The 25,157-nt window shown below is 46.3% G+C and overlaps 1 protein-coding gene across 1 annotated transcript in view; it reads left to right on the top strand.

The window, feature by feature from the left end:
* The window catches only part of KCNQ4 (potassium voltage-gated channel subfamily Q member 4), an 899,641-nt gene that overhangs the window by 825,275 nt on the left and 49,209 nt on the right, over window positions 1-25,157 (top strand). The window contains exon 11 of the mRNA XM_069622544.1: window positions 4,017-4,119. Within this exon, the coding sequence (XP_069478645.1) occupies window positions 4,017-4,119 (103 nt within the window). The remainder of the gene's footprint in view (window positions 1-4,016; window positions 4,120-25,157) is intronic.

Raw genomic sequence — 25,157 nt, 5'->3', positions numbered from 1 at the left:
GTAATATAGAGGTACATGCAAGTATTAACTGACACATGATAGTACATGCCCACAGAATCTAGCATATACCCACAGGCAGATAGAGAAATATTCAAGTGTATACTCAGAGTCACAAAGATCCATGTACACGTCCACAGACACAAGTACCTGGCCACTCTGTTCATAAACCAGAAAGTGAGGGGTGCCATTGTATACAGGTGCATAACCACTATTGCTGAGTTTGTTCACTCATCGAACACTAAAATCCAGCCAGGATTTCACAATGATTGACAAGTCGTCAAAACATGCCAGATGACATTTTGCTGTGGCCATTTGTGACATGCTCATCTTATGGGGTTATGCTGACAACCTAACAGGATTCAACTGTTCATCAGTTTGCTGATCCTTCCTGAAAGCCCACTGTCATGGACTCATGCCCATAGACACAGGAACCTGTGATGATTTGGATACGGCCCTGCAGAAGTACAAGGACGAGTAGCGGCTAAAAGGCCCACTCAGCCCTCACTTTGCTTCAAACCAAGAGCTGACACAATCAAAAGGTAAAATACGCACAGTTGGGAGATATACCTCCTTCGCCTTTTGGGATAACGTGGGCAGATGGAAGGTTATCCTCTTAAGAGGGGTGTGAAAGTGGTTCAGTATCAACCTGAAAAGCAAAGTATAATAGTTCAAAATAAAGTAATGTCCAATCAAGGTGCTATGGAAATAGCTATACTTTAATAAAACACACATCTGAAAAATAACTGAATAGAAATCGCCAGACAAAACCCACCCCTGAGGAAGGAACAGAGAATAAGCGAAGGCAGCACAATGCCACACTCTGAGTAATGAAGCAGGGGTGTAGCGCAAGTGGTAACCACAATGTTCTTGCTAAAATATATATTTCTTGAAGGTAAGTGCAAGGAGGCTGGGAAATGTAGGGTTACAGTTACAACCCCTAAGTGTGCAGTAGTCCCAAAGGCAGTGCAGGGACGATTGGTCCTGGAGGAGCCTGGTACCCAGGGAGACTCTGAGGGTAGCCAGGCCACCAGTCAGTGCAGCAGAAAGGTAAATCGGCGTGGGAAGAGAAAGCATAGGAGAAAAGGGAGGTCTTGAGGTGCTGCCGGAAGTTCAGGTCGGTCTCGGCTCAAGTTTTGAGAGGGGCAGGGAGGCCATTCCAGAGGGAGGCACCTGCAGAGGAGAGAGATCTACCCCCACTCTCTGCCTGGATAAGCATCTGACCCTCAGAGATTTAGAGGTGACTGAGCTAAGGGCTGGAGGAGGAAGTTATTTTTGAAGAGAGAGTTGGATTTAGTGCGGGCCCTGTCCCCAGAAAACCTTGGGGACAATGCAAAGGATCTTAAACTTGATGATTGCAGCCACTAGGAGTCAGTGGAGGTATTTCAGGGCTGGAGAGGTACGATCCCTGGATTGAGGCCGAGGACAGGTCTCGCAGTCCTGTTCCGGATGAGTTGCAGAGGGCGGAGAGTAGAAGCAGGCAGATTGCAAAAGAGGCTGTTGCAGTAGTCCAGCCTAGAGAGAACCAGGGCTCCAGTGACTGTGAGCTTCTGTGGGAAGGAGAGGAAAGAGAGAATACCTCTGAGGAGGTGCAGCTGGTAGTGGGCCTTCTTGGCAAGGTCCGTGATGTGAGGAGAGAAGGAGAGGGTGGGGTCGAAAATGACACCAAGGTTTTTTGCCTCACAGGAAGGTGAAGGAAGAGGGCCCAAAGAGGGTGGCCAGAGTGAGAGAGGGAAAGTGAGAGCAGGGTTCCCAATGAGAAGGAACTCAGTCTTACTGGTATTAAGGCAGAGATCGTTGGAGGCGCAAAATCCTGAATCATGGATAGACAGTCAGGAATGAGTTAGAGAGGGGAAGAGGCTGAGGGAAGCCTGAAGGAGAGCTGAGCGTCATCTGCATAACACGGAAAGTTAGAGGAGAAGGCGGCGATGAGGTGGGCCAAAGGGGCCAGTAGACATTGAAAAGCCATGGTGAGAGGTTAGAGCTCTGGGGAACACCACATGTGGAAAGAGAGGTTGTGGAGAGAAAGCAGCCAAGTTGGACCGGGGAGGGTCAGTACAGGAGGAAGGAGGACAACCACTCCAGGGCCTGATCCATGATGCCCAGGTTCTCACAGAGTCGATTGATCAGGATTGAGTGATTAACTGTGTCAAAGCAGAGGAAAGGTCAAGGAGGATGAGGACAGAAGGAAGGCTTGAATTGAGATTAGTGCGCAGATCTTCATAGGTGTTCAGGAGAGAGGTTTCCATGCCTCTGGCTGTTTTGAAGCCAAACTGATGGTCCCGGAGACAACCAACAGGTTCAGTGTGGAGAGTAAGTTGGGAGATGGTCGGCTTTTCCAGGAGTTTTCCCAGGAAAGGAGTGACAGAGATAGCGCAATAGTTTGCCAGATAGGTAGGATCAGCAGAAGGCTTTTTAAGGAGCGGGTGCACAAGGGAGTGCTTGGGGAGAGAGGGGACGGTTTCATTGGCAAAAGAGGGATTTCAGAAATCGGCTAAGGTTAGAGCGAGGGTGTCAATGTGGTCCTTGATGGTTCCGGAGGAGCAGGGGAGCACTGGTTTGGGCGACACGTTCATAGATCGAACTTGTCTAGAAACCTTGTCTGGTGTAGTCGGAGAGAAAGAGGAGAAGGGAGGGGGAGAGAGAGAGAGACGGCCAGAGGTGAAGAGTAGAGAGAGGACCAGATGTCCTGAGTTTTAGCAAAAGCTAAAGAGAAAACATCAGCATAGAAAAACCACCAACACAACACAATAGAAACCTTGAAACAGGGAAACCTAAAGAAATAAAAGATCTGACTGCAAAACACCAAAGAATAATATTAACCCGACGGACCAACCCAACCTGCAGAATAAGACTCATGCGACCACCAACTAAACCTACAAAAAACAATCTAATACTCTGCATACCCAGCCTCCAACACATAGCTCCACCACAAAAAACAAAAACTTCCGGAAACTACAGACACTCTAATGACACTCCACAACACTCAACAGGATATTAAACCACATGCACATAAACCACCTATATCCAACCTCACACCAAACACCACACATCAACCAACTGAAAACAAACCAAACACAGTGACCGGTTTTTCGGAACTGAAGCTACCACCAGCACATCTAAGCTCTCTTGTGCTGTTCCCGCTCAATCCCACTAACTAACCCCTCCCAGCCCCCTTCCTTTTCAGATCCGCCAGGGCACCCGGAGACCATGAAAATGGAAGCATTGCGTGGGATAAATCACAATAACATAAAAGTATAGCATAACTAACGGTATTGGTATTGTTAGTTATTGGAATGCACAGGGGCTCCTCACATTCACTAGTAAGTGGTAGCCACCTCTGTGCCCTGTTACATTTGATACAAACACGTGTACACACCTTGGATTTCAGACACAGGGTAATAAAAATATCAATGTTTCTGAAACTAGGTTTTCAGTGTAAACATGCCGTCTGAAAGTAGGGCTCAATGTGCACCCCACAGTAGCAAAGAATGGCCTATATAACTCCTTTATATAACCCAATGTTATCATTGTCCCCCAACATCACTCTTCCCATATATACTTGTGTATAGGGGCACCGACAAATTGGCAAAATAAGGGCACTATTTCATAGAGGAGCACAGATCATCTTTTATCACACTTAATATGGGGCATTGAGTCCAATCTACACACTCCCAAAGTTGTCCTATTAGGGTGCATACACATTATTTGTTTTTATTTATTTGAATTTGTAAAGCGCACTGTACAGTCACATACAGGAAGTTTGATCCAGAAAACGTTCAGCTAATGAGGTGTATACAAACAATAACGGTTTGACAGCTTTCTTTATTGGGAGGGGTATGGCCATTTTCCAATGATCATACAATGTGTGGCAGCAGAACACGAGGGTTAAACACAGCCTAATCCCCTCACGCCTCAGTCCACAACCCAATCGTAGCCCTATGAAGAAGCCAAACGATATGTTCTACAGATTTCCACCCTACAAGTGTGTACTAACGCCCCTGTTCTTCTCTGATCAGTGGAAGGTGCAGGTGATGACGGCGCGGATGAGAAAGGGTACCACAGCGACCTCACAGTGGAGGACATCATGCCGGCGGTGAAGACCCTCATCCGGGCTGTCAGGTGAGTGATGTGCCAAGGAGGAGGTGGGTGAGTGCCACATATTCCAGATTCCACCTTCCCATGGCTTGCACCAGGTGGCCTTGAAACTCCTTAATCCAAAGGGCTCAATCCATCCCACTGTAGAGACAAACCCTGTAATCAGCCAACACTGCCATTCATCAGGAGTCTGTTGTTTGTCCAAAAAATAGAAAAAAAACTCCTGGTTTTCAAAGCAGAATTTTGTAAACTAATTTCTAATGTATGCCAAAAAAGTAAACCTGCACAGGGGCTAGGAGTTCATTAATGAGGATGGCAGTGGGGGGGAAGGGGGGGTTGGGGGTGGCAATGGGAGGTATTATTATTATTATTATTATTATTATTATTGTCCTCATTGTTATTATTAGTGTGCTGGTGCTTTATATTTTGGCTCTGCAGCTTCTAGGCGCTCAACCAGGAATGGAACCGATGTTGCCAGCCCTGAGCTAACCTCGTGGCAGCGTAGGGTTGGGGACACACCAACAAATAAGAGAATTGGTCTCAAGTAAACATGCACATATAAAAAAGAAATGTTTGTTGGAATCTGATTTTGAACTAAAACAGCACGGAGCTGTACAGTCATCTACTGAAAGAAAACACAAGTCAGATAGGTTGCTCTAGGGTACCGTACTCTACCATAACTCATGGTAGGTTGTATGTGAACATTCCTACTTCGGAATTGTCAGGGGTTAGTGTCACATGATTTTTCCCCCAAAATGTCTATGGGAAATTATTTTGTGTGGCTACAATATTGTCAAGGAAGATTTCTGCTGGTAAAATTATTAAGCTAGTCATTTTGTGTTGGCTTTCCTCAAAGTGTGGGTTCTACAGCCACTGAAGAAACGTCCTGGTCCCTGCCTAGGCATAGAGCCCCTTTACTCAAAGTGGGGGTACAACAGATACTACAGCCACAGAAGGAAGATCCTGGCCCCTACTTATACATGAGGTTTCCTTCCTTAAAGTGTGGGTACAACTGATTGTACAGACATAGAAGTAGGGTCCTGGCCTATAACTATGCATAGTGCCCCTTTCCTCAAAGCATGCATACAACAGATTCGACAGCCACAGAAGGAAGTTCCTGTTCCCTACCTATGCATGGTGTCCCTTTCCTCAAAGTATGGGTACAACAGTTTTTACAGACATAGAAGGAAGTTCCTGGCCACTACCTTTGCATGGTGTCCCTTTCCTCAAAGTGTGGGTACAAGAGATTCTACAGCCACCGAAGGAAGGTCCTGGCCCCTACCTTTGCATGGCGCCCCTTTTCTCAAAGTGTGGGTACAACAGATTCTAGACATAGAAGGAGGGTCCTGGCCCCTACCTATGCATGATGTTCCATCCCTCAAACTGTGGGTACAACAGATTCCACAGCCCAAGAAGGAGGGTCCTGGCCTGTGCCTCTGATAGGACCCACCATACAGCAAGTTGGGAGAACAGTGTCTTAGTTGGTGAAGCGTCTGCCATGTACCTGTGCATGAGTATGGCAGCAAAGTGTGAGCATGTTATCTTTCACAGCTAGCCACAGAGTGAGGGGCAACCTTTTTGCCTATGTCTGGAACATGTAAGTCAAAGTTTAGGGACAGAATCATTGAGACCCTCAGGAAGAGGGGGCTGACCAAAATAGCTGCATGACTCCCCATGCAGCTGAGTTTGAGAACTGGAGCTTCAAAAGACCATGGTGAAGAACTGGGCAGGTGCTTCTGTGGGAGAACCGCTGCAGGAGACTGTGACCACGTCATCTTTTACAGCTAGCACTGGCGGTTCTTTGACAAAGGTCTTAAATTGTGTGCTTAAAGTAAATCAATGCATCACTGCATCACTGCCACTGTGGCCAAGATCAGCATTCGATACATCAGAGGGCCTGGAACTTACCCACCACTCTGCCAAGTTTATAATCTTCAGCCAGTAGGAGATATCCATGGGGCAACCCTGTCAAAAGTGCCACACCAATACTCCTATGTATAATATTCAATCTACCCCGGTCTATCTCCCATATCATCACCCCGTGCCATACATAAGCCAAGAATCAGGCCGGTGGGTAGATAGAATACACATGTATTAATGAATAGGAACATTAATATTTGTACAAAATCACAAAACACACACCTCACTCTATGGCCCAAATACATTTCTTCACTAATAATTCACTTTTCACACAAATTGAAAACTCTTGTTGGTTTAGGATAACACAGATCACAGACTCTTTAGCCCCAAAACATGTACAGTTTTCTCTCTTTGGTGATTTCAACCCTGGTTACATAGAAACACAGGTCTATAGAATACTTACGATACCTGGGTCACTCACACAATACTTTTAATGCACAGAAAGTTGCAGCACCCTGGATGTGGTGAAACAATATCATTTCACCATATTCTTTGCATGGGACTTACTGTCGATCATGTAGTACCTTCCAACCTGACTGGATCATACACTTGGCAATACACCTTTACATGAAGTTTAATTCAAATACCACGCAACACTTTTCTATTGCCAAAAGCAATTTCACACCAGCAGCGTGCTTTATTTTTAATGTCCCAGCGCACTTGGCAATGCTAGCTGTATTGGAGAACAACAGACACTTACAAACAAATCTATATATATTTATGGACCCATTTTTCCTACACACTATGCAATGAAGAATCTCTCTTCTATCAGTGGTCACTTTCTGACCCTCTGCAGGGATCTGCTTTTGAATCGGTGACTTCCCTCTATTTAAGATGTCAAGACACTTTTCTGCCACAGCAGAAACCCAGATATTAAATCTTTTATGGAAACCCTGCTGCTTTAAGGCAGGGTCTGCGGAATAGGGAGCAGTTGGGAATTTTGCTTTTATGCACCCCTCCCATTAGGGAATGTTGGGGTTTGGCAAAAAGAACTAGGAGTATCCAATTACAGACTGCATTTCTAGCCACAATGGAAGCAGAGTTGTTAATTTCGAATTTCAACAAAATCAGCCTGTGTCAGATGTCTATAGGGGAATTAATTAAATTATTATTTAGCAAATATACTAAGGATATACATGGTTTGCCCACCCAATCAATCAGAGAAGATATTAAATCAATCAGTTCGCCATAAGGCTTGGTTTGGTTGGACAGGTTTACTTACATAGAATATTTCTGGGTTTTGTGCTCAGGAAAAGCACCACCTCCTGGACCAACTCATGAGGACAGGGAATGGATATGGCTAGTTTGCCTCTCCCGGTTCAGGCATGGATTACCCCCAGAATCCAACCCTGTATTTGTCTTTGTAGGTTCAATCTATAGTGTAGGCTTCCTCCTGTTACAATCCACCTCCAGGCAATCTTGGTTCTCCCACAAATTTCCAGCAGTTCCTGCTCAGAGGATTTCAGACAGCTCTCCCTTTTCCCATTGTGCTTCTCACTCCCCACATTATCTAAATGATCAGGTGGAAGTTTATTGGCTTTTAATCTGGATTGGACATCTACTGTCCTCCCCTTTTCTCTGATTAGTCACTTTTAGCTACTGGGCTCCATCCTTGAGAGTTTGACTCCACGCATTTGAAATAGCATTTTACACCACTTCAGTTATGACCTTAAAAACAATAGCATGGCAAAGAAATGTAATTTAAAAATAAGATTCACAAACTATATGTTCCAAAATGGTCCAATCATGCCAGACTTAATGAAATGTGGCGTATTTTGGCATGATGTTGCAGGTTTAAATTGAAGATTTGTGTAATGAAGTCAACAAAGATGACAGTTAGCAACATGAGATTTTCTATTCAGATATCTAATTCAACAAGCTATCATCTCCCCAAATCTCCACTTCATTTCATTTACTGAGAAGCTATCATTGCATTTCAGCTTATAACTTAAGTTCCTAAGGTCACATTGTCATGGCGTTCAATCAACAGATAGGCCTCCGAATAAACTTATAAATGATACTCAACCCATTACAGTGCAAATTATGGTTCCTGGGATATTGGCCAAAGTATGATCCCGCATACACTCCTATGAAAACATTATTGACATGCATATTTTCACTTCAATTAACTGGCATTTGTTTTTTTTCTTCCAAGATCTGTGTCTAGGCCGGGCCTCTGTCCTTTGTTGTACAAGCCTGATACAAAAGCACTTAACATTTCTTTCTCCCAGGGATAAGGGCCATCTGTCCTATCTCCCTTGAGCAGAGGATACAACTCCACCCCCAATAAATTCCTTCCCAGGTACAGCGGCAGCTTCAAAGAGATATTTCTTTTATAGAGAGAAGAGCATGGATTGAATCTTGCATCTGATGGGGGAAGGTGAGCAGTTTGGATGCTCAGGATGATGCAATTCCTTACAAACAGAAACTGATGATCTTAAAATACATATTTCCATTACAACCTGCCTGCTTCCATGTCTTGTATCCCAATTGATACATTTTGCTTCCATCTTCCTTCTTGCAGCTTATTTAAAACAGTTTTATTATATTCACCAGTTTCCTTACTGTGTGCCTTAGAATTATTTTCTACAGTGTAGTTTCATATTTGAAAAGATCCTTGTTCCAAGATGCAGAATGCCACATTTTCACTGACTTTGTATTTTAGCAATTTAACCAGCATTTTCATGGTTTTTCAGTTGCAATGACCTTCTGGCCTTACTCTGCCAGTCCACAGTGTACTTTCTGATTACAAGAAAGTATTTTTGCACTTTTAGGCTCAAAGTGGCCAGGGGCAGAAAGTGCCAAGGACGGGTATGCTCGTCCTTTTTGCATAGACTTGCATAATAGCCTGGCACTTAATGGGTTAATTTGTGTCTTTGGGCTAACTTTAAACCCCCACAAACCTGGTCTTCAAAAGCTTGACTACTACTTCTGCCTCCTGCTCTTTCACCCTCCTAAAAAAAAAAGCCCTCTACTTTGCCAAATACATTTTCTATAACCTCAAAGATCCTCTCCCACTCGATGCCTCTCAATTCAAAATCTCTCCTATGTCCAATTTCTTCTCCTTGTCTTCATATCTTCTTGTGGTTTCTGCCACCACTACCTGGATGACTGCATCTCCACCTTTCCTTCCACTCAGGCTCTCCACCCTTCAAATCCCAACAGCCTCTCTGGCCCCCTCCCACACTTAGCCAGTGGAGGGTAACCTTCCACTCCTTGGATGCCTATCCCAATCACCCTCCCTGTACCATGATGCTAAATAGCTGTATATATGTAAATGTATATTGCCAATGGTAAACACCTGTTTATGTACATAAGCAAATATGTAACCTCTATCGCAAGGCCTAACAGCACTGTATATCTTGTTATGACCCAACTCATTGCCTCCGCTCTATCCTGCCTGCCTCCACTAACATAATCATTGAACTTATGTAACACTTCCATGAAAAAGCATTGACTCTGCTGTTTGTACAGTGCTTGGCTCTTTGTAAAGTACTTCCAGTAGTAGTGCCTGAGCAACCAACCCAAATAAATGCAAAAAACAAACAAGCATTGACAAAGCTAAGAGTGTGGGCTTTTCTGTAGGCATGAGCTAAGCATTTTCAAGTTGGTGCCATAAAGCTACTGGCTGTAAGAGAGCAACCGCGGGCTAATGGCGCAATCACCTGACCATATGATGGCAGTGTCTTGCAAATGCCTTTCAAATAAATAATACAAACCAAAACTGTTCGCTTTGCCAGTGCTTTTTAACACAACTTCAGTGCAAGGACATGCCTACTGCTTATAAATCAAGTGACTAGAAGTACACTTGGTTAAGACACTGCTATTACACCAGTAGCACATTTATTATATAGCTGCAACTTTACCATAAACACTCAGAAAACTCGTTTGAAATAACTCTGGCAGGTACTTACAGCACAACGTTTGAGTTTACTGCTTGAAACAGCTAGCTCAAAGAGCTCCCATGATGATGTGCTTTGGGCAGGGAGGAACAGGAGGTGTGTGGGAATAGCCATAGGGATTAGCATAGCCATGGGTAGTCAATGGACGTGTCAATAACCAAACAACACCCACAAGCCTCATGTTCCTCCTCACATGTCATCTCGCCCTAGTTATACTCCAATGTGATCATTCTGGCTCATAAGTGGTGCTTCAGCGCCACCTAATAGCCAAAATTCAAATGCGGTGGGTGGGCTGTCCTATCTACCAGCGCACAGAACCCACTTCAGCAGAGAGGATGAAAAGAAGCACCTACGGCACCCACACAGAAGGTCGGATCACTGCGTGATACCTCCTGATGCGTTGTGTGTGGCAAGCAACTTCTAAAGACACACGCCCTGGACCACGGCCTTCATAGTAGCAACCGTGGCAGATTCCATGTAATTCTGTGCATGCCAGCTTGTACAGCTCATGAGGAGGACCCTGGCCGGTTTCACGGGTTGGAACCACTTGAAGCACCGTGTACATTTCACACTTTGCACCAGGGATGTTGCTAGGTCTGTAAAAGATCCTGGGCTAGGCTAATGCCGGGACTGTCATGACTCGGGGCTAGCTAGCCTTTTGGTTGTAACCTCTGAGATTCTCTCCGGGGCTACCACCAAAATACCAGGGGCTATAGCCTCCTCAGCCCCCCCCCCCACCAAGCAATGCACATGCAGTGCCACTGCACAATCACTACCTCCCGCATTTTCCACACAGACAGGTGGCCCTGGCCTGTAACCCTGCACGGGGATCGGGAGAGTGGAGTGTGAGCACAGCAGCTTCTACAGAGTGTTTTGTGTGAGGCTAGGTCTCTGCCACTGCATGGACAGCCCCTTGAAGCAGCTCGGACCCTGTTGGTACCGTTGCCATGGGGGCTGTGTGATGTCAAGTGTGGGCACGGCAGCTGCAGCCTTCAGCGGGTGGGACCAATTCTGTACCACTGCATTTGAACACCCAGAAGCAGTGTGGGAACACTGCTGCTTCCGCCACCGCAGTCGGACTGACCCGCAGCTTCTTTCTCCTGTCTCTGGGGGACACATTCAACTCAGCATGTCTGACACCCTGGGAACTGTGACAGGGCCTCTGCCCTCGTCATCGCTGTGCGCCTTACAGAAGCAGTCACCTGGTCTGCAACGTGTCTGCCTCCCAAGGTGGACGCAGGCTGTCCGGGGGTATTGCCCCTTGTCCAGAGCAGTTTCAGCAGACAAGTACAATTCATAGTTAATAAAAAACAAGATTTCCATTAAAAACATGTATTTTTAAAATTCAGTCTCCGTACATGTTACAGATGTACGACAGGCCACATTTTTTATTTATCTCAAATAAGGCATCAACATCTGGAAAATTAATATTAGTAGTTACTTTAGTTATGTTATGTGTAAAAAACTCTTAAATGATCTTTTGGGGAGAAAATGCCTCTGCGTTAGTTATGTAAGTGCCTAATTGAGCCAGTTGCCACTATTATTTGCAGTGTGGAAGGAAAGTGTAATTTCTTTGTAAACTTGTAATGCATCCTTCTCATATGTTGCCCTCAAAGTTGTTCTCACTTTATGTTCCTCAGTCCTGAGGGCTCTCATAGTCACACCAAGACCTCTCCTCCACACGAAAGCGCCTCCTTTTGCACTTACACCTCAAGGCGCTTCACTAAGGACAATGCATACCAAGACCGCTACGGAATTTTTCGGAGCCCTGGTCATCCGGAGTATGAGTGCTGCACGCATGTGCTCAGTCTCGCTTTATGCCAGAGATAAAATGTCAGATCGTAAAGGAAGCTGAGCCCTCCCCCATCCCTCCTCTCCCCCTTTTCCAGGCGTGTTTTCCAGCTTCCTAGAAAAAGCTGGTCTTGCAGTCTTATCCTCCAGCTTCCCTCCGCTCCCGGAGAGCTGACGCATGGAGAAAGCCCAATTCCCCTTAGAATATCCATCATAACTCTGGAGCGGCGCACGTGCCTGGTCGCCCATTTGTCACGTTTGCCAGATTCCTGGAAAAGTGAGCAGCCTTGGTGTGCCGGCTGACGTCACGAGAGATACATGTGCTGAAGAGGGGATAAACCCTCGCTCACCAACAGAGCAGGTGGCCTAGATCTTCAGTGGCAAGCTGCCGGGATTGGGAATCAGGGCCTTACACGGTGCGCTGCCGGATGTGCACCGTCTACTCGGCCCCGTGTCACTACTAAACCAGCACTGATCCCAATCATAAAGGTGGAACAGTCCTATCCCAAAAAGTACACCTCCTTCGCCTTATGTGTGTGCATAGGTCGAGGGCAGGTTGTGCTCTTCAGGAGGCGTGTGAGCTGATAACAGTAGCAACCCAAACAACTTGAGTGTATTGTCCAAAATATTACAATGTCTAATCAAGGTGCCATCAAAATATAGACTTTTAATTAAACAGTAAAATGAAATCAACTAACTAAAAACAATATCAAAAACCCATCTCTGTAAAGGAAAAACAGAAAATGCGTACTGTTGTAGAAAGGCACTTTGGGTAGCCGAGTAGGGGTGTTCATGGACTTAATTACCAAAGGTAGAGAAGGGAGCTTTAATAGTTACTTATGTACCTAAAGGGGACTAGGTGGACAGGGCCTCTTTAGAGTACCTTGAGTCTCGTTTTTGGGGCTCAACAGTGTTTAGCCCATCTTTTTGGCATCAAGCCAGGAGTCTGGCTGCTTTTGGCAGCAGGCCGAGATATGGACTTCCGCCAACAGGTCTTAACGATGCAGTGCTGTTCCGCAGCAGCATCAGCTGGCAGGTCAAAGATGCGGGGAGTGGCGGGCAGTGTCAGGTCTCGGGCATTGGAAGACTCTGGCCTTGGGCACAGAGAAGTACAGACTGGCCTTTGGCCGGGAGTGAGCTCGGCTGGCTCAACACAGCATTCGGGAACTGTAGCGATGTTGGCTTGGAGCTCAAGGAAGCTTGTGACCTAGCGGCCGTGTGGAATTGGGGACACTAGAAGACTTGGCGGGTCTCAGATGTGGAAAAGACTGAGCTTCGGTGTAAAGCAATACTGAGAAACGCAAAGTTATTGGGAATCAAAGTCTGAGAGGACTCTGGTGGTTGCCATGCAGCAGCTTGTATGGCGACAAAGGTGCCCAAACCAGCATTGATGCGGTCCTGAGCTGCAGGGAGAGTCAGGATGCACTTCCACTGTTCTGTGTTTTCTGGGAGTCCCAATACAGGGGCTCCAAGATAAGGTGAGTCCTTTTACACTGCCACTGTGGGGAACGTGGCTGCCACCTACCGGGGACACTTCACCTCCAGTGAACAGGAACCTGCTTCCAGTGCAGCCTGCTGTGAAGCCTTGGTCTGAGAGCAGTCACCCCCACTCTAACCATGCCTTGGGTGACTTTTCCCCTCACCTCTATAGTGGAAGGCTTTGGAATGGACTGCACTCCCAACAGAGGTCCATTAGTGTATCCTACTTCCCTTGGTGGTCAAATGGTGAATCAAAGAATGAGGGGGTGCCCCTCTCTTTTCCTAGACAAAATGCCACAGGTGAGTGGTCCAAAGCATGTCTGTTGTGAAGGGTCCAATATTAAATGTTGTAACAAGTGCCATTTGCCTTATAACGTCACAGCAATGCACATTGTCTGCAGGAAATGGAGTGGACAGGAAACGAAGGAAGATAAACATAACAGAAAGGAAGATGGTGGAACAATTCAGCAGACCTACCTTCCCTCTCCGGCTACTCCAAAGCCGTGGCTGGCCTGCTGGCTTCAAAATGACTGCAGTGATCAACACCCTTGTGTCAGGCTGGCTTTGTTATGTGTGTGCTGCCTCTGAAGCACTGTTCCCAGGAGACCTCCTGGGGAAAGTGTCCATGCCCTGGACTGAAGGTGTTACCCTTCCTGCTGGAGAATCAAGGAGGAAGTATCCTGGCTATTATTTCACATGGCAACTGTAGAGAAAGTCAGCCTAGGCGGCAAGATACATCAGTCCTGTGATAGTTAGGCCTTGCTCACGCAGGTGACACTGGTGTCATACCAAATGGCTGTTGCTTTAGAATAGTATGATTCTAGCAGTCACCAGGCTTAAACAGGCATGGCTCATATTTACACATGTATGCGCAACCCGCCTGTGAAGATACCACAATCTTTTAAATTTAGATCAGCGGTGCAGACATTTAAAATGCCAACTCTGCCAGCAGGGACTTTGTGTTCTAGCAGCTGTTGGAGATGCAAATGCGACTCTTGAACCCACTCTGTGCCAGCGCAGATCTGGGGCTATAGCTGTCAGGAGACTGTTTACAGCAAAGGCACATGTCATCTATGCTTTTGGTTTGGAGCATTTGTGAAAAGGGTTGCCTGATTAGCAGGCCTCCCTTTCAGAACAGAATTGCATGGAGCATTATATTTAATTAAACTGAAAATAACTGGGCTTTCGCAAGGTCTCGGGAGGATAGCTCACGGGCAATGTGCTCGCCTTGGATGCAAGAAGGCACGGAGCAACACAGGTTCAATCCCCGGGTCCGCGCTTAGAAACCTGTGGGTATTAAGCGCGTTATAAATAACCTATCATGTCATGTCATGCTTGCAGACAGCAGTCCATTAAAATGCCCATTTCTCTTCAGCTCAAGGGATGAAATTGCAGTACAGATGTGTAATCTCTGGCTACATCTCCTGGACATAATGCAAGCATGTCCCAGTGCCCTTAGAACAATTGGAAGTTCTCCAGATGTCTTGGCTTATGCCTCCCACAATCCCTGCCCATTGAATTTGCTAGCTAAGGCTGATGGGACTTGTAGTCCAAACCCTCAGGAAAGCCAACGGGTTGCACAGCCCAGACCCAGAGGGTGTGGAAAGAATGACTAGCCACCTACAGCAGAAAGGGTGGATGGGCTGCAAAGCTCCAAGAAGGTGGTACATGGCAGGTGCTGAGTTCCTGAAGACCACCAAAAAGAGGGGCAACATTCACAATGGAAAATCTAAAACTTGGGACACCCAATGCCCACTAGTGCACACAATTCACACTTCCCTGTGCTAGCTACTCGCACTTCCCACTGTGACAGCTTCTGATACAGCTCACTGGTGTAAACTATTCACACTGCCCACCGTGACAGCTTCTGACACAGCCCACTAGTGCACACAATTCACACTTCCCTGTGCTAGCTACTCACACTTCCCACTGTGACAGCTTCTGATACAGCTCACTGGTGTAAACTATTCACACTGCCCTGTGCAAGCTACTCACACTGCCCACCGTGCAAGCTTCTGAAACAGTTCACCAGTGCACACTGTTCACACTGCCCGGTGCTAGCTACTCACACAGTCCACGTTGACATCACTGACACAGCCTCCTAGTGCACACTATTCACACTGCCCGGTGCTAGCTACTCACACTGTCCACCATGACAGCTTCTGCCACAGCCCACTAGTGCACACTATTCACACTGCCCTGTGCTAGCTACTCACACTTTCCATCGTGCCAGCTTCTGGCACAGTTCATTAGTGCACACTATTCACACTGCCAGGTGTTAACTACTCACACTGTCCACGGTTCCAGCTTCTGGCACAGCCCACTAGTCCACACTATTCACACTGCCCGGTATTAGCTACTCACACTGTCCATCGTGCGAGCTTCTGGCACAGTTCATTAGTGCACACTATTCACACTGCCCGGTGCTAGCTACTCACACTGTCCGTCGTGCCAGCTTCTGACACAGCCCACTAGTGCACACTATTCACACTGCCCTGTGCTAACTACTCACACTGTCCACGGTTCCAGCTTCTGACACAGCCCACTGCACACTGTTCAGACTGCCCTGTGCTCGCTACTCACACGGTCCACGGTGACAGCACTCACACAGCCACTTAATGTACACTCTTCACACTGCCCGGTGCTAGCTACTCACACCGTCAACGGTGACGGCAATAACACAGCCACCTAGTTCACTCTATTCACACTGCCCTGTGCTGGCTACTCACCCAATCCACAGTGACAGACCCTCAAGCCAGCCACCAGGCCAGATTGCCACTCTGCACACTGGTGGCAGACCAATCATTGCCAACGCTGCCAGTTCCACCCTGCCCACTAGTGCCACCTGCTCCCACTGCCCGGAAGCGATTCACTCCCCATTAGCTGCCAGTGCGTGGAGCGTCGGCTCCATGCCCATCCCATTTGTGGCCTCATGCAGGGGTTGTCACTTCAGTGCAGGTTTCGGTGGAGCTTTTGAGGTAAGTGTGCAGCTCCTGCTGGCACAGCGCTGCGTCAGCTACGGCGCTTTGCCTCCCTAATGACTGCCACTAAGCTGGCGCTAAACATCACGGGTGTGTGGAATTCCCCGATGGGACCCCGAAACCAGTTCTCCTCGCATTGCGTTTTCTGCAACAAAGAACCCCATTTTCACCCTGTCCGACTCTGCTGACGAGGTGCTTCGAGGCCATCCATCACCTCGTGCGGTGACGCTATAACAAGCTGCTCCCCCAACCCCCAAAGTGCCAGCGCTGCAGCTAATTACTGGCTATACGCAGATGACGAGAAACTAATTATAAGCGCCCGTGCCCCACCCGGCAGACCGCTGACAGGTTCCCTGCGCACGTGGAACAATGCAGGCGTCTATGCAGAGAGAAGGGCTGGGCGAGTGGGGTGCATCGGCGGAGCAATGCGTACATGTGGCGCGCAGGGGGGCGTGGGAGGCGGGCGGCCTGGAGTAGCTGAGAGGTGCTGCAGTTTGGGAATAGGGGACCTTTGGGGGCGTAGTTTGTGAGTCTCATTGCAGGACTATCAAAGGCTGGTCCAGGGCAGGGCTGAAGCACACTGGCAGAGCTGCCTTCTAACACTGGCAGAGCTCCTCTTTAGAAGTGAGGTGCTTTCGCGGAGCAGTAAAGGGAGCTGGGGAAACGAGGTGCTGGAATAATAGCCAGTGCTGCAGAGCATGTGAGCATGCGTGCTTTAGTGTTCGACTATCAGGGAGTGATGCAGAGCTGTGTTGAGGTGCTTTGGTAGAGCAGCATTCTGGGGTTGAGTTTTGGAATAGCATAAGGTTGACACATATGTGTATTGGCAAGAGCCTATGCACTGCATAAGGACCAATCCCACACACTAACGTGAGAAGGGGGTTTAGATTCTATTAAAGACAAGGAAGCAAGTATTATGCATTACAATCTTTACTCTGAAACCACAGCAGCAAAGAAAATACTTTTACCAACAAAAAAGTTGTAAAAACAGAATAGAGTTCAATGTCAATGTAAGGGAGCTCCCCAATCCATCATGGAGGACAGGTCATGCCCTGCAGGAGACCAATGAGCAGGGACACTCCCTTATATAAGTCCTTTACTCCAAACCCAACCCCTCTTTCTGTAGCTGTCTTGAACCCGACGTCCACTGCACAGATCAGATGATAAACGATGACGACAATTCCAGCAAACCTCGATGATGACAATTCCAGCGAACCTCTCGTATCACGCACTCTCCACATCTGGTAACTGTGAGCCACATTCCTGAGCAGAACCTCAGCTCGTAGCTGTAAGAACAACAAGCAAAGAAGGGTGGGTGGATGGGAAGAACAACAAACCAAAGAGTGTTCTCTCTTGAAAAACCTGTGTATAGGCGAGCCATAACTGCCACATCATATCATATCATATGTAGAAAATTAATGAAATTCCGATAGCTCCCTTGAGCTCACAACCTCATGCACTGTAGCCGGAAGTTCTACCATAGCACCAATGCTTTATATTCAAGGCTGGGTGGGTGGGATAATACTCGCCTCCTTGTCTTTAATCAAATCTAAATCCCCTTCTCACGCTAGTGTGGGGGATTAGTCATTCTATGGCAACACAGGAGGCTCATATTATGTAAGTTTGAAGCCCTTGCATACCATTAGTACAACATGATCAATACAATAGTGAGAATATAATAAAAATAATAGGAGAAGAAAATGTTTTAAATGCTTTCATTTGATCAATCAAGTGAACGCAAGAGTATTGCCCAAGGCTAGGCTGCCTGAATAACTGTTTTAGAGGGCATAGCCACCAATAAAACCAACTGGTTAAAAAGAGGGGGCGGGGGACACTGAACAAAGTCTTCCTATACTAATAGGTTAGGAAAAAACCATAGGAGTAATCAACTCCTCTGTTGTCTTATCAACCATTTCCAACACTTAAATTCATGCCATCTTTTGGGAACCTAGATACCAAACGAAAGAAGTTAAACCCTTAGCTCCTGGAGATAAAGAAAAATACCCACAAGGGGGTGAAAGCTTTGTATGATCCATACCATACGTTAAAGGAATATATCGTATTAGAAACAGGACATGTCGCATAACTAAACTGGGGAAACGAGTGGGAAAGGCAAATCTTCATAGAAGGTAAAATGGGAGTAAAAGGACATTTTATTAACATGTTCTAGGACGACCTAGCTTGAGCGGAGCTGAAAAGCAATAGACTTGCAATAGACCTGGGGCCTTGTGTACCCAGAGAAGTCTACTGCAAGCCCTGTCCATAACACACAATTGTCCCCAGACCTATGTGTACACTAAGAAAAAGGTATGACTTCCGGAGGCAGAAGCAGAATGGAAGAGAGGGGTCCCACCTGAAACCCAGCAGCTAGCGTTAAATAACATTCGGACTAAGAAAAGACCCCACCAGGGGACCCTGATGACAAAGATATTTCCGAAAAAATCCTTGAAACACCAGGAAGAGTTAAACCTGCCAAACTGCCAAGACGGAAACCCTCAGACCTCCTGAGCTCTCGAAGAAGGATTCTGCTACCATGACAAAAGGAAGACATTTACAAACCTGACCCTTAAGAGACCGAACTTGGCAAGGGGAAAAACGTATCTTACATCCAATTGCTACCATTATAGTGATACCTGAACCCCACCTTGCAGATGAGCCAGGTGTTTGGACCTTATCCTCTCCCCCATGGTTGATAAATCCACTAGAGGATCATAAACTAACCAAAGGAGGACCCACTAAATTCCATAGTCTTAGAAAAGACTCTAACTGCAAAGAAACTGATCACTAAACAGTTAAAATGAAGTTGCTTACCATAAGATGACTAGCCTCTATCTTATCAAATCTGAAGAATCTTGAAACCCTCAGTACCCTGTGCTGGCACCTTATTACAGCACAATCTCCAGTGAAAACCCAAAAGGTCTACCTGCCAGGTGACTAAGAGAACCAAGTCATTAACTAAATATCTATCCCAGCCCTCTGGCAATCGCACTGACAGACACCTTCTGAGATGGTTAATGTAGAGACGTTGGAACGCCCTGTGATAGAGGGCCGTAATAACGTGGATGGAAGATGAGTAGCACTCCCAGACCCCTCTATCCCACCGAGGGATATTGTGCCTTCCCAAAGGAGGAGAAACCTCCCCTACTTATCTAAGGAAAACCTTGCAACCCAGAAGAAGGCTACCCTGAGGACCACACTAAAGCCCCGCTTGACACCCTTAAAATAAATACACTCTTGCACTTCTAACCAACCCCCATGACCGTGGAAGTGGGATCCACTTAACTTCGTGAAATACCAGTAAATTGGTCCAAAGGAAAGTAAACGAATAGGAGGGAAATGCCCAGTGCGAATTTTGCACTGGTCATGAGCCAGAACTCCTGTTAAAGGAAAACGGAAACCATCAGGCGTTATTCCAAGAGGTGTAACATTATGATGCAATCCCCCCCACAAGGGTGGTGGGAAGGGGAATGAGGGAGGAATGGGTGGGGACTTTGGGATATTTATCGTGCCCCGTGATTGAAAAGTTGTGAAAGAATACTGGCACCACTATCCCTTCAAACACTGAGGCCTGAGCCTCCGTATGCATGTAAGGCTGACTGGCCTCTCTGGGGATCAGGGGAAGGGAAAAAATAAGCACATTGCCCATAGCAAAATAGCACTTATATATAGTGCTTATATAGTGCTACGAACCCTCAGGTATACAAGTGCTGCTCATCATTACTACCAACGGTGTGTGGTGTTCACTTATCGATCTCAGCAGGATGAAAGACTGGTTTAGACCCTTCAAAATTAGGAACCTGCATCAGTAGGCTCTGCACAGATTTGAAAGCAAGCACTCTATTCTGTAGTCAAAATATATATAATGAAAGAAAGTAAACAACTCTCTTGAGGGTACAGAAGCCTGCTTGTACTCCTCAAGCAGAGGAGAAATTGTAACATACCGCTAGACGATTAGCGGAAAACAGGACAAGCCTTGGGAGGAAAAACCATGAGACGGGCGCCAGAAGGTTATTATTTGGTAACCCGTCCCTATGATACCAGCAAATGTTTCCAAACACTCCATCCAAGTCAGAACATGGTTGCTCAACTTGCCTTGCAACAAAACTGAACAGTTACTCTCGAGCTGACCTTGTCCCCACCAATAGTCCGAATTGTATAATGAATGTCATAATGGGACAAATAGGAAGGGAAACGCGCTATCCTCTAAGGAGAGAACTTGGAGTTGCCGAGCAAGTAAACCCCATCTGCACATCAAGCCCTGCAGTCCGCAATAGGGGCAGAGTTTCATTTATCATGTCGAGAGAAATTTCTGAAACTTAATCAGCACGGGTACTGAGTGGAGCAATTGTTATTGGGGAACGAAATGCCTAAGGAAAACAGACTGAGTTGTCCTGAAACTAACTAATGTAAAGGGTGACAGAATTTCACTAAAAGACAAAGGTTAACACCTGAGAGATGGCTAGAGAGGAAGGTACAACCCCCCCTATGAGTCTGTCTACAACCACCTCCACACACTCTTTTCTTTAAAGTACTTAATGAATAAATACATAAAATAATAATATAAAATAATATATATATTTAAAAAAAAAATTATTTTATTGGTTTAAATCAAACCTTTAAAATATTACACAGACAAACAAAACAAATAATATAAAAAGCCCAAGGAAGTGGTGTTACGCCCCTATAGGGGTCCAAACCCCGGCCCCTTATAGAAGCTGATGCTCACTGAGCTATCCGGGCTACTGACAATCCTGAAAACGTAAATGTGCTCCAGGCACCGCTTAAATATATATTGCTTAGCAAAAGAGTACACTGAGCAAGTGCACCTCAAACTGCTCAACCTAGCAGGGTGTGGAACCAGCAGTACACAAGGGGTTCACCTAGCAGAAGAACACAGGCAAAGCCTGCCACGGAGCAGGTTATGGCACACATACAGTTAAGGTAATCACCAATGCCATATGCAGCGCCCAAACAAAGCTGCCGACTTTAAGGGAGGAATACACTGAGCAAGTGCACCTCAAACTGCTCACCCTAGCAGGGTGTGGTACCCAGCAGTACACGAGGGGCAACCTTGCATTAGAACTCAGGCAGAACCTGAAACCGAGCAGGTTATGGCACCTACAGTGAAGGCAAATCACCTAAACCCTGTGCAGCACTTAAATAAATAAATAAAGCTGCAGACTGGCTGCATACAAGGCTCTTCAGTAGGCAAATTGGTGTCAAATATAAACTGAAAAATACCAATTTGAAAACAAAATTAAAATTTCTATATTTTTAAATATACATACATATACATAAATATATATACACACATATATCCATATGTGTACACTGGACATGGCGGGAAGCAAACCCAGGTCATCTGCATGGAAAACCTGCAGCCCTCTTATTGAGCCATCTCGCTTGTATGCTGCAGCAGAAGCTTTCTATATACTTCCAAACAATTGATGCACCCACACGCCAGGCTAAAGTTAAAACGATATATACATATATATAAATATAACCACACTGTAGATATGCTCCCGTGCAAACTGCACCCCAGCCGGGACCTCAAACTGTGAATACGCTCACCCAGAGCATTTTAAATGAAAGGTGGGCCATGCACCGAAAGGAGAGCGCTGGGGAATGAGTGTGTGGGCCAACCGACCCCTGAAACAAAGTCGCAGCCAACTGAACAATAACACACAGCCGCACACGCGGCTTGCAGCTGAAGGGCCACCCGGCCCATTAAACAAATCCAGCCGCACACGCGGACTGGAGTGGGAGGGCCGACCGGCCCCTTAACCACCAAGTAAACAGAGCCGCACAGAGGGAATGGAGTGAGCGGGCCACTTGGCTCCGCCCTCCAAGCCCCAACATATCCTCTTAAGGGACCTGCGCTACATGCCGGAGACCCACGCGCGTCGGCCTGAAGCCATAGCTTCTGACAAGCCCGCGCACGTTGGGTAAAGACACCAATAGAAAAGACCTTGCTACATTAAAGCGCGGAAGACAACATAAAACTTAATTTTGTAAGTGAAAAAACAGCAAGTATATAATGTATACCAATAAACTACACAATATAAAATATTATATTAACAATTTGATAATTATTGACTAGCAAGCAAAGAACAACTAGAAGGAGTGACTTAGCTGTGTTGTCAGCAGCAAAGAAAGAGGAGTTGGGTTTGGAGCAAAGGACTTATATAAGGGAGGGTCTCTGCTCATTGATCTCCTGCAGGGCATGACCTGTCCTCCATGATGGATTCGGGAGCCCCCCTTACATTGACATTGAACTCTATTTAGTTCTGTTTTTACAACTTTTTTGTTTGTAAAAGTTTTTTCTTTGCTGCTGTGGTTTCAGAGTAAAGATTGTAATGCATAATATGAGCCTCCTGTCTTGCCATAGAATAATGAAATCCATTGGTGCTCTTCGGAGCAAGGCTGAGGTGCATTATTAGAGTAGTTTGACGAGGTGTCTGGATTAGCAGCAGGTGCTGCTGTATCTGTGGGTTTTGCTGGTGGAAAATAAATGCCTGAAACAGAGCAGATTAAGGTGTATTGGCAGAGCTCTGTGCTGGTCCTGCTGCTGTAATAGACTGGTCTACATCAGAGCAGGATTGTGGTGCATTGGCGAAGATGTGTGTTGGTCCTGCTGCTGTAGTAGACTGGTCTACCACAGATCAGGATTGTGGTGCATTGGTAGAGCTCTGTGTTGGTCCTGCTGCTGTAATAGACTGGTCTACCACAGAGCAAGATTGCGGTGCATTGGCAGAGATGTGTGTTGGTACTACTGCTGTAATAGACTTTTCTGACACAGAGGAGGGTTGGAGTGCATTGGCAGAAGTGTGCGTGAGCGTATGCATGCTTCCTGCTGGCATAGAAGGGCTGGCTTAAAAGTTGGATTTGAGTGTGTTGGCACGGTCGTGTGGGTGCTCCTTGTGGGAATAGAACGTTCTGCTACAGAGCAGGGTTGGGGTGCATTGGCAGAGATAGTTGTGAATCTTGCCCCAATATTAGCTGTGCGATGCTGAAGAGCAGTATTGTGGTGCATCGACAGAGCTATTGAACTGGACAAGCCAGCCCTTTAAGACGCAGTACCCTGGAGATGGATGGGGATGCAGATTGTATTCATACATCATTAATCGAAACAACTCAAGTAGTTTGGTAAAAGGATAACTGTTTTATTCTCAACTGTCTACAACTGGGAGCATAACGAACATCAACAAACTCACTCAATCCTCTTACTGAAAGCATTTAGATAAAAACAGAACTTTTATACAGAAAGTTTGTCATCAATGACATTAACCTGCGTACTACCAACGCCATCCTATGTGGCAAACTACAAAAACCTACTAAGGAAAGTGGTTAGTGGGATGACAAACTGAGGATAATGATGGGCGCTGGGGGGCTTCAATAGCCCAGGCATGTAGCGATTATGTTTAGATATAGGTTCATGGTCAGATCAGAACAATCTTCTTTGTGCTTAAAACCTATTGCTTTATTATTGCTTTTGCAATTCCACACGGTAAAAATGAAACATCATAGTGGCAGATAACAACAGTTATTAACCCATTGGTGAGTGCAAACAGCCGACGCGCGTTTCGACCTAAGTCTTTTTCAGGGCAAGTAGAGTAGTAAGATGAGCTCTGAATAGGGCTGGTGGCTGGTCCTCCCGAGTCCGGGTGCCAGTTGGGCTGATTAGCCTGATCTGATGCTGTGTCCAGCGGAGGGGAGCGTGGATCCTGTAGCGCGAATGAGCGAGGGCTCAATGGGAATGGGGAGCATGCTAACAACGGGCCCGTTAATGACGGGCCCGTTGTTAGCATGCTGGACTGCACCCGGGACCCGCTAAGGACGTCTGGTACAACCAGGCATCCTTAGCGGGTCCCGCGAGCGGACCTCATAATGAGGCAGTAAGGGGTTAACGGGGCCGGCAGCTCTACCGGCCCTGTTAACCCCCTACCTCCTTCCTCGTAATGAGGACCCTTGGCTTCCTTGGTTGATCCAACCTAACCTTTCTGAAATTCACTTGTTAATTCAAGCTACTTTTTAACTGCGACACACTTCAATGGTACTGCATGTTTTTCATACTCTGTCTGTTGTTGTTTTAACTGCTCCGTGTATGTGACATACTTTGGTACCCAACCTATAGGCAATATAGGCTATACAGGTGAAGTGGTTGAGGTGGGGGTACTTGGCTCCTCCTCTACACTCCCTCCTTTGGGCAATTCATCAACCACTCTCTCATCACCCTTCACATCTAGGCTTCTTCTTCTGAAGAACTGCTACTTAGGGATCCCTATCTTTATGACTGCCTTCAGGCATCCTGCTTATTTGACATGTTCGTCTTTGTTCCATGTCATGAGTTGGCATTGTCCACTTGGGCTGCAATAGATCCATCTTCCCACATACTTCTTATGGTTCTTTGGGTACAAGAACTTTGTTCCCTTAGGTGCATGGACACTGGTCTTTACAAAGTCTCTGTTTTCTTCATCTGTCAGGTCTTTGGCCTTCCATCCTGGTTCAACATCGATCATGATCTTCATCCCTACTTCTTTCTTTGCTGTCTTCCTGCATTGTGAGATTATCAGCTTGATCACACAGAATCCAAGCAATATCATAATCAGGGCTCAAATGATCTTGAAAATGTCTGCCATCCATTGCGGGATCCAAGAAAAGAGTGATCCAAACCAGCTGTCATCAGTAATGTCTTCAACCTCGTCTATGATCTGGCCATGTAGCTTCGTCAGAAAACCTATGGCCTCTGTCAAGGTTCCATTCTCATCATCGTGAGAAGATGTGAATGTGCAACATGATTCTCCAATTTTTGCACAAACACCTACATCCATAGCTGTGATCATGTCAAAGACATATCTGTTCTGGAGAGTCATCAGTCTTATGGCTCTCATTTCTTCTCTGATTGCATTGAATTCCTTGATAGTCATGTTGATTGCAGCAATTCCTATCTGGTTATCTGCAAGCATTTGATATTTGCTCCAACCTGGAT

The sequence above is a fragment of the Ambystoma mexicanum genome, chromosome 11 (assembly GCF_040938575.1).
Source record: "Ambystoma mexicanum isolate Mex_15411 chromosome 11, UKY_AmexF1_1, whole genome shotgun sequence".
In the NCBI taxonomy this organism is placed as follows: Eukaryota; Metazoa; Chordata; class Amphibia; order Caudata; family Ambystomatidae; genus Ambystoma; species Ambystoma mexicanum.
This window is presented reverse-complemented; position numbering and strand designations above follow the sequence as displayed.